At 41.0% G+C, this 12,991-nt stretch overlaps 1 protein-coding gene across 1 annotated transcript; it reads left to right on the forward strand.

The window, feature by feature from the left end:
- Positions 1 to 227: 227 nt before the first annotated feature.
- Positions 228 to 12,146, forward strand: LOC106942981 (protein disulfide-isomerase A5-like). The gene is made up of 4 exons (XM_015026324.1): positions 228 to 488; positions 7,769 to 7,839; positions 10,580 to 10,743; positions 11,913 to 12,146. Exons 1-4 carry the CDS (start codon positions 473 to 475, stop codon positions 12,109 to 12,111), a joined length of 450 nt encoding a protein of 149 aa, XP_014881810.1. The 5' UTR covers positions 228 to 472; the 3' UTR covers positions 12,112 to 12,146.
- Positions 12,147 to 12,991: the final 845 nt, after the last annotated feature.

Raw genomic sequence — 12,991 nt, forward strand, 5'->3', positions numbered from 1 at the left:
TTTAAAATGATGTTTTCTTTGCGTACTTGTTCAGGGAGTATATTGTTTATATCACTGTCCACTCAATTCTGGCGCTGCAGCACTGGTTCCTGTCATCGAGATGGGGCCGCTTAGTTTGTGTGTGTGGGTGTGTGTGTGTGTGTGTGTGTGTGTGTGTGTGTGTGTGTGTGTGTTTTGACACATTGGGTGGAGTGTAGGTTACAGCTGTGTTTGATTCTTTTCTTTTTCTCTTTTATACATATATCTACATGTTTTGTTCATACAGAAAACAGACCAGCTGGATTTAATCTGCTTTGTAAAATGGCTCCCGGTCCGTGTCCTTACGCTGTCTTCTTTCCCGTGGTGTTGCAGCCCTCGGCCCCCGCAGCCAAAGACTCCGGAGGTGCCGTGGTCGGAGACGGACTCGCCGGTCTTCCACCTGACCGATGAGTCCTTTGACAGCTTCCTGGAGGAACATCCTGCGGCCCTGGTCATGTTCTATGCCCCCTGTGAGTAATACAGCATGAAAACACAAAGAAGAGAGGGAGGAAAGAAAAAAAAAGCACTGCCCATTAGTGTGAAAGTAATAAATCAGTTGCAAGGAAACATCTTTCACTTATCTTTGCTTACTGGCTCTCTCTGGGTTTTGCTCTGTAATACTAGAAGCACTTGATTGTCATCTACGTTCAGTGCGGAACGGTTCTTCACATTTGCATTTCAACCAATATTCGTACTGATCACAGATTTTGTAAAGCTTTGATCTGCTAATACCAGTTTTAAATTATTCCTATATCCCTGGAAGGACTTTTACCCTTTGAGGCCAAAGTTTCAAATCTCCGCCTGGATATTTTTGCTTCTTTTCATTGTACAAAGTTCTTTAAATGTCCTGTGAGTAAATGAATTTGCCTATTTCTCTATAACAAATGGAACTAGCAAGTTATTTTTCAATTTACCGGCTATTAAAAGATTGTTTAATCAGATTAAACTGAAGTAAACGGGTTTAGATCGTGTGACGCAGTGAAAGCAGACCACGTCAGCTGAACATGTCCCCCAGTCAATTGAAGTCTACTGCACTATGACCCTTAGTCTCTCTTCTTCTGTCGTTAAATATTCAACATTCCTTCATTGGAAGCCAACACGGATAAAAGAGCCAAGAATCGACATCCTTTTGATCCGTCTTGTGCTTTAAAACTCCACGCTTAGCGTCTTCTGCTTTTGTGCTAAACTTTTTGACAGTCTGAAAATTGTCTCATCTTTTACTTTCCCTCCACCAGCAGCCCTCATTGTGCAACAGAGTGCATAGTATTATCTTGAGAATTTTTTTTTAGCAGTAAAAAATGTGCAGCATCCAGTCAAGAGGAGCTTCTCGCTCCTTCCTGCCATGGAAAACATTCTTCGTGCAGTTTTCCCGTGGGTTCAGCCGTTATTTAGTCACACTGATAACATCATTTCGCTGTCATGCGAGTTTCTGAAGTTGGAGAAAGGAACCAAAGGAAGGACTAGAAATGGGGGGGGGGAACAAACTCAAAGCCAGACCAAACGCAGGGAATTCAGAGCGAAATCGCTATCCATCACATACGAACCCCTCTACATCCCTGCACATTGCACCTCATTGTCGCCATATGGTTCATATAAGCCCGCTTGTCGTTTCTGCACATGCTTTACATTTCCATTCAGGCACCACACACTGTCGTTACGCAGAACTCTGTGACCCTGCCAGACTTTTTCCAACTTCCAGACACGACTTACTTTGATCAAACCCTCCTCCTCCTCCTCTTTGTTGGGGAGCTTTCCATTCTTCTTGTTGTGACATATAGCTATAAATTATTGATAAAGAAATTCACATTAAGTTAGACAACAACATCTTAATCACGATGCAGATATTTCTGGATGATCTTTTCTTTTACGCAAGTCTTGCACATCACCTCCCCACCATCAGTTCTTTCAGTCTCTATCCTGTAATGACGCATAACGAAAAACAGCCACTCCAGTTCAAGCCTCAACAAGGATCTAACAAGTTTATTTGGAAAAAAAAACTGTAACATTTTAACATATAATTTTGTGCTTTTGGTAGCTTCCTTCTAAAAGCAATGAACCCCACTCAGAAATCAAACACGCACATTTTCCACTGAAGTACAGAAAATTAGTTATTAGAGCAGAGCTACTTACTACTAAATGAAATTGTTTAAAAAAAAAACATTTTTGTTTTTCATTTTTGTGTTTCCTGTGTCCAGAAAAGTTCAGGCTGCTGATTTTTTTAATCATCGTTTTTGCCCCTACTGTCCTCCAGATCCCCCTTTTGGTTGAGACTTTGGTCCCACATCAACACTTGATTATCGCAGTTGAATTTTGTGAATTGTCCAGGTGGGGACAGATCGGGGTCAGATGTCAAACTAACGACGAGTCCTATTCATGCAAGAATCAGGCTGGGAGTTTTATGGCAACTAATTTCTTTATGAAATGATTTTATTTGTTTATTTCAAACAAGTTTAAAAAAATAAAACAAGAGCAGTCAGTGGGCCAGAGAAAAACATGTGCATACATAACCAAGAACCAAATATTTAGTTTATCACTACTTTTCTGTTCAATCCTACCCCTTATCTCAATTTAATTAGATATATTACCTACTGACTTGTATCAAAAATGTGTCAATTAAACCATGTTATAATGTTCAGTATAAACGGATGTCACTCACACAACTAGTCCTCACTCCTTTGCTTTGGTTTAAGTCGTAGATCATGACTGTTTGGAGAGAAAATACCTAAGAATGGAAATTTGTTGCTGATAAAACTAAATATTTGCATCATGGGTTCCTGCTGTTGGTGTTTAGACAAAGAATCATTTCGCCACAAACCGCTGGTTTCCTTCCAGGGCCGTTTTGCGTGTAGCAAAAATGATCACATCACTTCAGCTTTCAGAGGTCACTGACAGGGTGACCAAAATCGTGGTGCATTATTTTTTTCCTCCCTTCTCGCTCTCTCTCCCTCCCCCCCTCTCTATTTTTAGCCTAAATGTGCAGAGAAGTGTTTGAGCGAGTGTCTGTTGGAACGATGCTGGAAGCAGATTGCTCCACTCTTTTCCCGCTGCGGTGTCGCAGCTTCACAGATGCCTCCGCTGCACTCGACTCTCCCCCGGAACAGCAGCCAGTCGTAAACACGCTCAGATCAAGGGCAGTCGGCTGAAACGAGCTTCATCAAATACCGCGTGCGTGCGCTCCGCGTGCGCGCGCCAGCAGCATATCGAATGCATATTTCACACACCATGACAAAACATTTAGTGCGCACAATTGAGCTGCATATCTCTTGTTTCCCTCTAATGGAGGCACAGACGCATAGCTGCCCGGTTTTGCTGCTTCGGTGCAGTTTCTTGATGGCTCTGCCGTCAAATTGAGATTAATGTTCTCCCGGCTGACGCGATCGCCTTGCATTTCTGCCCGTTTTCACTGTCCTCTGAGATGCACAGCAGGGGAGCTTTGTGTGGAACTTCTTGTGGGCCTCCAGTTCGGTGCACTGAGGGCGGGCGATTGTGTTCTGGACCAAAACAAAAGTTTCTATTGAGCTATTGATGCACTGAGTGTTGTTTCAAAGCTAATTATAGCTGCATTGTTTGATCACTGGTCACTGGGCCTCATTTCACAGGGTTCACAAAGTCTTAAATTCATTCAAATTTCTTAAGTTTATGTTTAAAAAATTGTAAGTTGGCCTTAAATACATTAATCACAGGTCTTAAGCTTTGTTGTATATTCCAGGGTTTCCCACAGTGTATTATAAGCCTGGCGGGCCTCCTGGCTTTACTTGTGCTGACACCAGGCTTAGCATTAATTTATTCTAGTTTTTTTTTTTTTTATCATTGCCTTTTTCTTTTTCTTTTTTAAGAATTTGTAGTTGGTGTGTGGGTATTAATCTTCCAGTCTTCCAAAAATGCATAACTATCAAGTGATATTTTCAAATTTCCTGTCAGCATTAAACATTTTTTAACTCAAAACCATGGCTGCCGGCTGGATGAATGATGTTCCTAGCGCCCCGAGCGCCGGGCTAAGCAAGTTTTCTGGGGGAAACCTCTATTCTACATAATTAATTTTTATCGTGAAACTTTTCTGTCAGGCAAAAGCTTGAGTCAGATGCAGACATTTTCTGAGCATCCTTGTGACTCGGAATGGTTGAGGCTACCGCTAACTAGCTGCTAATAAACTTTTGCTAGCTAGTTCGCTAGCTTTTTGTGCTTCTATTATTGGAAAATGTAAATTATCATCAACCTGAACGATGCTACGTGTAATCTAGGCAAAAAAATGAATAAATAAAAGCTTTGCACAGCAATATAAAATGTGATTTTATGATCTTAAATTTTATTCATGATGGTGTTGAAAAGTTCTTAAAAAGTCTTAAATTTGAGTTGGTGAAACCTGCAGAGAAGCTTTTTTTGAATTGTCATTTAGCTTACGTCTTTTCACAACACCTCCTGTAAAACGGCAGAACCTCCTTTTTATTGTAACGTCTCCGTTGTTTTCCGGAGCTTGCATGTTTACTGTTTTGACTCTGATCTCCCCACCACTCAACCAGAATCAGCAGTATCTCACACACACACCCGGCCCCCCCGCTGAGCACGCACCGACGCGCCGCCTGTTCCGAATGCAGAGCAGGCCTGACACAGAGCAAAGGACGGACATTTGGGCTTTCTCTCTTGCTCATCATTTTGAAGGGCCTTAAAAAAAAAAAAAAAAAAAAAGCCCTCTGAATCACTTTGCATCTCTGCTGAGCCTCAACACACTCTGCACAATCAAACACCACAGAGGCTTAGTTTAAAGAGACGCAGGTTTCTTTGCCACAACGTGCATTACTCTTGATTTATAGCCTCCACCGGTTCTGCTTATTATACTGAAGAAAGGACTTCCTGAACCGTTATGACAAGGGCAATTTAGCAAGTTCAGAAAAAGTTAGTTTTGTTCTTCTTTCTGGGCAATCTATATATGAAAAATATGTGTGTTTTATTTAAAGATGTGTTAGATGCAAGCCCCTAACCAAGGTATTCAGAATCCCCTCTCTCAACGTAAAGACGTATCATCCTTTGGAGGCGATAAAAGCCACAGCATCAAAAGACCACACACACATACACACACACACACACACACACACACACAGCATTGCTCAGGGAAGTTAGGGACAGGAAGTTGATGATACAGTTCACCAGAATTGGACAATTACAGTCTGGAAAAATGGCAAAATTGGCAAAGACGATGGGTTTTCTGTAAATCAAAAGCCTCTGCGGACAATAAATCTCAACCTACTGGGGCACATTTCTGCGGTGGGATGGAAAGAGTTGGTGCCCAGGTGACTCGTATCTCGACGTCAGCATGGACCAAATGGGTCTGGTGCTTTGTTCAAGCTGTTCCACAAAGAATTGAGGCAGTTCTGTAGATGAAAGGGAATTAAACCTGGAACTATGAAGGTGTACCTTGTAAAATGGCCAGCGAGTGTAGATCTCTGTAAAAGCTACATTTGTTTTGCAAATGAGGCAGTTTTTTTCTTCTTCTACATTCTTTTAGAGGAATGTATAATTTTACAGTTTTTTATTCCCCATTTCTGGATTTAACGGTTTTCCTGTTAAACACGGGCCGGTACAAATCTCACTGGATGATAAACTCGCTTTGATGGTATCGCATGCGTTTTTGTAATTATACAATTTTATTAAAACCAATAATTAGCTCTGCCTCTGCTGCAATGATATAAATGTTCATAATTACAGCTGTATGTAAGCAAGGCAAAGACAGAGATGCAGCGGCGCTACAAATAATTATCCACAGCTTTAATGAGAGTCGCACATTTTTCCCCTCATTTCTTGTCTTATAGAGTCGCACTAATAGACCCTTTTGATGATGTTTATTAATAACAGAAGGTTGGTATTAATATTATTTAGTCAGTTTTTCTTGACAAAAAATTTTAAACGCCCACATTTGCTTTATTTGGTGGCGCACTTTTGCAGCCAGCTTGACCAGCAGTGCACAGCAAGAGCCCCAAAAAGCTCCAATCACATCCGTTTTGTGACGTCTAATAAACAGGATTTCTAACTGTATGAATATTGTAATTTCCTTTTGAGTATTAGTCGCGAAAAAGGGGCAAAAAGTTGCACTTGACTGTGAAAAGAAGCCTGAAAAATATGGTAAAATGTGATGAGTCAGGCTTATTATGTACTCAGTTTTGTTAGTGAAGTTAACTTCTACTGTCCAGTTAAGTCAAAGCTACATTGTTAAAAAGGTTTCTAGCAATTTGTCATTATTTTCCATCCACATTGCTGCAGCGTCTCTAGGCGAGGGGATTGAATATTTCTGATTGAGGCATGTCTGGTTGTTAGGACGGGAGTGGTCCAAAATACCAAGTACTAGAAAACATATTTCTCCAGTTTTATTTTTGAATCGATGCTCAGTGGTGTTTCCTGTCATCATGCAGATGAAGTGGTCCACTCGGATGGATTGAAGTGTCTGGCCCTGGGCGACGGGAAGCTTCTCAGATCAAGTCATCTCTCACACCGTCCCCCCCCGCCCCCGTCAATCCCCTCGTCTCCCTCAAACCTCGGCTCTCCATGAAGCTAGCTGTAGCGTCAAATCACCGAACTGCCCCCATCCCATAAAAACCTTTTCCCTAATAATGCACGACAAAATCCGGGCTCCAAGTCCCGTTGGGTGTGCCAGAGATATTCCTTTCTCATATACATGAGCAGAAATCTCATCATTAAACTTCCCTGACAGAAAGAGATTTTTGTTTAAGAAAACACAGCTGCATTGATTCCATATGGCATTATAAAGAGTTTCGGAGGGGGGAAAATTACTCGCTTCACCACTGCATTACTATTCAGAGGGGCTCCGACGCAACTTTGATTTGATTGGTGAATCAGCATGAGGCCTTACTTCCTGCTTCTTACACGTAAACTTTAATGTCAGAATGTTTACTTGCTGTCTAATCCATCCTGTCTGCTGTTAGACTTGAGTGGAGATGATTCAGGTGGTTGAAAATGTAAATTGATTTTTTTTTTATTCTTTTATTGTTTCTAATCAGTCATGCACCTGATTCCTTACAGTATCTTACACCGCAAAAACACAAAAAGTCTTACTAAGTTTTCTTTGTCTAGTTTCTAGTGCAAATATCTTAGTACAGTTAAAATAAGACAAAACTAACTTAAAGTAACTTCTCAGCAATCTTTACACTCTTTTATGACAAAGTGCTTGTTCTATTGGCAGATTGTTAGTTTCTTTTTCATTAATATTGAGGAATAATTTGCTTAAAACAAGCTCCTATGTCTCGCTGAAAAATTAGGAATTTTATTCATCTCGTTAAAAACTAAACTAGAATACAATAGGAAAAAAAATACAAATCAAAGAAATGAAAGGCAGCAGAAAGACAAAAAAAATCTTATACCTGTCCTTTTATCCCAAAAATGTATTTAAAAAATAGACATTTACAAAAAGCAAAACTAAATTAAAGCAACAACAAAAAATAATTGGTATGGATTCACATTATTCTATTCTACTTGCAAGTTAATTTTGTCTAATTTCAATTGTCGAGGATATTTGCAATTGAATCTAGGACCAAAGTTACTTGGTAGGATTTTGTCCTTTTTTTTGTTGTCGTTTCAAATTAAGAAATGGATCCTTTAAATTCTTTCACGTGTGTGACTGACTAGCGCAAAAGGTTTTGTTCCCGATGTTCTGTTGTTTACTGTAACTTTATTGATTAACGCTCCAGCTGAACGAAACCCATCTGTTTGGCCGTAACGTGTGTTCTCTGGGATCCTGCAGGGTGCGGCCACTGCAAGAAAATGAAGCCAGAGTATGACGACGCGGCCGAAGTGCTCAACAAAGCCACAGATGTAAGTTTCTGGAACTCTGTTTACATGAGAGCTGCATGCTTGTCCGTGAGCGTTTTGTCCTTCGCACTCCGCATCCCGACTTGCGTGACGTAGCTGCGCCTCATGAACAGATCGTGATTGGCCCTCCTCCTTCGCCTGCGGTTGTTGGCGGCTGCAGGTGGCACGTTGGGTCAGTGCAGCAGCCTGGTTCTGGATGTGTTTCTGATTAGTCGGGTGTGGTTCTTCTCTCTCTGTCTCTCTCTCTTTCTCTCTCTTTCCCACTGGTTTCTGTTTAAACCTCACACTCCCAAACCTGGGGCCGGGCCTGCAGAGGTCGGTCCAGCCCGTTGACCTCATCCCTGAGCGCTGCTCTGCCCCACGCTTGGCCTTTGTCCTTGTGGCTCTGTGCCCAGCCCTGGAGGCCAATAGCAAAGTCCTGCCTATTATCTAATATTAATGGAGAGGAGCTGCTCTCACCCTGAGCTCTTAGAATCCAGTGTATAACTCAGTTTTGTTTACTTTATTTTATTTTCTTGCTTTGAATGTGTTGGGCTGTACTTTGAAATTTGATTTCACCTTCATTTTGAGTGTACTATGTGTGAAAACATTTGCAGAGTTGCACAGCTTGAACTCCCTAATCTGCTTGAAATGCTTAATTTATCACTCAAGCTTCCTTTCTTTACTCAACAGGCCTTCAGCGTTATATGTCCATTGAATCTTTCCAGATTTTCTCCCAGTACAAAACTGGAATGAATGTCGTTGGGATTTTTTACAACATATTGTTCTATTCCATCAATACTGTGAAACAAAAAGGAAATTATTAATTGATTTCCTATTCTTTTGCTTTTTTTTTTAGAAGAAATTCTGAAAAGTGTGGTGTGCTTTTATATTCACCCTCCCCTGGGTGACACCCTTTAGTAAGGGCTTTGTAGAAGCACACTTTTGGGGGGTATTTCTGTGTCAGCTTTGCACATTTAGAAGTTGAAACTGTAGATTTAAACTAATACAGAGGGGAAAATAAGCATTTAATGTAACACAGATTTTTCAAGTTTCACCACTTATGAAGAGCAGAGACGTCTGTCATTTTTATCGTAGGTACACCTCAACTGCGAGAGACAAAATCTAAAAAAAAAGAAACATCCAGAAGATCACACTGTGTAACTTTTAAGTAATTTAGCATTTTATTACATTAAATAAGCATTTTAATACCAGTGGGAAAATAGAAGTGAACATTTGGTGCTCAAACCTTTTGTTTCCGAGTTCAGAGGTTGGTTCTTCCTCTTCCTGTCGGTTCTTCCTGCGGTTTTGTCGCTACTTCTCCACACGTCTTCTCCAGACCGTTCAAGGTTTTCAGGGCTGTTGCTATAGGCAACACAGAGTTTTAGCTTTGGTCTTTCCTTTCCACTTTACATTTAAAAGGTGAAAACATTCACTTTTTTTAAGTCACTGTAGGAAGTACAGTCATATGAAGCTTTGTGACTGCATGTCACGATGAGCCCCACACGGGTTTTCTGCGTTTGCTTTCAAACTACCAGCTGGCTTCTTACACGAGGCCCCGGGAGTTTAAAATGGAGGTCCTGAAGGGAAGCGCCGTTCATGCCAGACTAGCTGAAACATGACAGCTGAAGTGGAGAATTCACAGAAGTGGTTTTGAAATCTGTGGGGCGAAAGTAAGAGTGAGCATTGAAAACACAGGCAGCAGAAAGTGTCATCTCAAAATGCGATGCAGACGCCGAGAATTATGACAATTTTCCCCAGAACATTCACGGCCAGACGAGCATCCTCCTATGGGGTGAGGGGGGGAGAAAACCAGCACAGTGCAAACAGATGTAGCAAAGAAGAAAAAATAACAAATGAAAATATGAAAGAAAATGATAGAACGTGTCCTAATTAAAAGCGACCAGCGGTTTGTTGTTACACAGAGCTTTTTGTGTGTTTGTTTGGAGCGCCATGGACGTCTGGTCGCTTTGAGATCGTGTCTAAATAAACGTTTCCAGACAACTCCCATTCAGGTTCATGGAGAAGAGCAGAAAAGAGTTCCTGCTTTGGAGAAGTTTTAAAAAAAACTGGAGTTACTGATCATCACTCCGTAACAAATCGCTAAAAGAGGAAAAATAGATGATTGAGTCGGTGTCTGTCTTTCACCTGTACATGGATTTCCTCCATTCATATACAGTATTTTTTTTTGCAAATGTTACAACTAAGTTTTGAGTCTGTTACAACTCACCCTGCCTAAGTGGTAACATGTTGAAGTAAGTTTTGGAAAATTGCGCTGCTCTATTTTTAATTTCATTGTTTTGTAAAAATAACAATAGCCTCACTGCCCTCCTTCGGTTTGCTTTGTTTTCTGTTGGTTTGTATTCTTGAAGCAAATTTCCTTTCCACTAATTGTAGATGCATTGCTTTGCTCCGCGCGGCGTCACACCGAGCTGGTTATCGGAAAAATCTGCTTGCTGCTTCTGGAAAGTATCTCATTATTCCTCTATCTGTCCTTCAATCTGAGTCTGACTTTGAATTAATCTTATTCAAACCGGCGTCCAAAACATTAAGCTATCGTTGACATTTCTTCCCGTTCTCGCGCTTTGCATCATTTGTGTAACATCTACTGCATTTCCACTCCTTGTATTTCTGTTGCTGCAATTTATCTTCTGCAAACCTTTCTGCAGCTCCTGCCTACTGTACTAAATTACCAATACAGATTTCAGTCCTTGCAGCAGACGTCTAAAAGTGATGATTTGACTTGGACGTTGCTTCTCTGCAGAGCCCCGGCGTGCTGGCGGCAGTCGACGCCACGGTGCACAAGGCTGTGGGAGATCGCTTCAAGATCTCCGGTTTCCCCACCGTGAAGTACTTTGAGAAAGGGGAAGAGAAGTACACGCTCCCACACCTCCGAAGCAAAGACAAGATCATCGAGTTCATGCACAAGTGAGTCACTGGCTCGACACACTTAGCGAGACGTCGACTCTTCACCTTTTGTCTAATGGACGCGTGTTCCAAGTCGAGCCTCGGCTTTTAAGGGGTCGGTGTGAAATGCGCCGACGTAGCCGGCACCGACACTCCGTGTCTGGTTAGTGCAGGCGTAACAAACACATTATCTGTTGCGTTTGTCATGAAATGATAATGGCAATAGTTACATTCATTAAAGCGCTGGAAATGCCAACTTGTTTCTTTAAGGGGATCTCTTGTTATATTATCACAAACTTTTAAGAGTTAAATCGCTCCTGGAGTGAAACTGTGGTTTGAATGTGTATCCTTAAAAAGCCTTAAATTCACTTATCCAAACGAAGGTCCTTAAATAATCACACGTCTTACGTTTGTCCTGGCAGGACGACTTTATCTTGTACAAAACAAACAAAACAAAAAACAAACGCAGTTTGTTTTTCTCATGAGGCTTTTCTGTCAGGCCACAAAGTTTGAGTTGGACTCAGGCGTCTTCACTGCACTCTTAGACTCAAGGCGGTTGAGGCTACCGCTTGCTAGCTGCTGTAAACTCTTGCTGCCTAGCTAGCTTTTTTTTTTTTTACATCTATTATTGGTAAGTGTAAATTATCTGCAGTTGTATTAGCCACTTGCTCACTTCTGTTGCCAGGCTAGGTGCATTCAGGGGAAAAAAACAACAACTTGGCACTACAATATAAATATACCATTTCCTTTTTTACACTTCTGTCATGATACTGGTCTTAAATTTTCTTCATACTGGTCTTAAATGGTCTTAAATCTGTCAGGAAACCTGCAAAAACCCTCTTTTTTACAATTGGTGTATAAATAATCGTTTTTAAAAAAATGTTAAAACATAAATGTCAGTAGTTTTTTAATTTTGTGTCATTTCTAAACATCCCTTGATCAAACTTTCTGGTGTTGTGAAAATATTTCCCCCATTACATATATCTTCTATTTCTGTTGGGTTTTTTTTTAAAATGTCAAATAAATTTCAATATCACACTTAAGATAACTTAAAAAAAAGTACAAAATACACATTTTAAATCTTGACGTGCTTTGTTCCTGTATATCTGCTAACAGACTACTGACTAACGCGTTAAAACAGGACTGTTGCTGTCATGACGGTATTTCATGAGCTGCTTTTATCTCCGCAGTCCCCAGGCTCCTCCGCCACCAGAGCAGTCCTGGGAGGACAGGCCCTCCAGTGTCAGCCATCTTGGCTCAGAGGATTTCAGAGAAGCTCTGAAGAAGAAGAAGCATGCTTTGGTCATGTTTTATGCTCCCTGTAAGACATTTTTATTACATTTTTGTTTTTTAGTTCTCTCAACTCTCCCTGATATACTGTCAGCATAATGTATTCAGAAGTAAAAGCCGTTCCTACAGCCTGACATTTGGAAAACGCATCGGGTGGAATCGCAGCTCTGTTTTTGGTGCGATCATGTTCTGTTTTAAACCGGTGTCCATATGCGCCTCAGAGGCTCTCGCCTCTCTGCAGCGCGTACGTCAGCTCCACCTAATCCACAGGGAGGACAAGGAATGACTCGCGTTTCTGAGAATAGATTTCAGGATTCAACAGTTTAAAAGGCTGTCTCTAATAAGTGCTTCAGGAAGGTCTTGAAATATGAAAAAAATAACCCTGGAAATCTCCTTTAGCTGTCTAGGAAATACAGAATTGCCTTCAAACATGCAGCCTCAGACAAAAGCATTGTTTTGTTAATGTTTTAAAAGTAATTCTCGTTTTGTTGTGGTGGAAAAATCTGAGATTTCAGTCTCCGGCAGCCTGTCATTTTACGACAGTTTGTGAACTGAATAAAATGTGCCAAAATTAAAGGTTGGATTAATTTATTTTAAGAGATACAGGAAACAATTTCTTCGCCGGCAGCCGAGAGATTTATCTGTATCTGCAAAAACGTAATTACATTTTCACATGAACCTGACTGGCTGCAGGAAAAGACCATGATTAGATTCAAACACTTCATCCTTTCTACAAAAAAAAAGAAAAAATCAGCAGGTTAAGAAAGGACAGCATTTTTAAACAATAGAAAAAGAAAATAACCATTCATAAAATCCTCTCACAGACGCATGATGCTCCTGCACTTCTATGCATTTGTTTGCGTTTTCGGACTTCAAAGTCGGAGGCGGCGGGCCGGCCGGGCTGCTTCCTCTGCCGGCTCTTTGGTGTTAGCTTCTACAAAGGAAAGGTCCAGATGCACATCAAGCAGCATCGGCGCGC

This window comes from Poecilia latipinna, unplaced genomic scaffold (assembly GCF_001443285.1).
Source record: "Poecilia latipinna isolate Pla-1442-1.1 unplaced genomic scaffold, P_latipinna-1.0 Scaffold4750, whole genome shotgun sequence".
Taxonomy (NCBI): domain Eukaryota; kingdom Metazoa; phylum Chordata; class Actinopteri; order Cyprinodontiformes; family Poeciliidae; genus Poecilia; species Poecilia latipinna.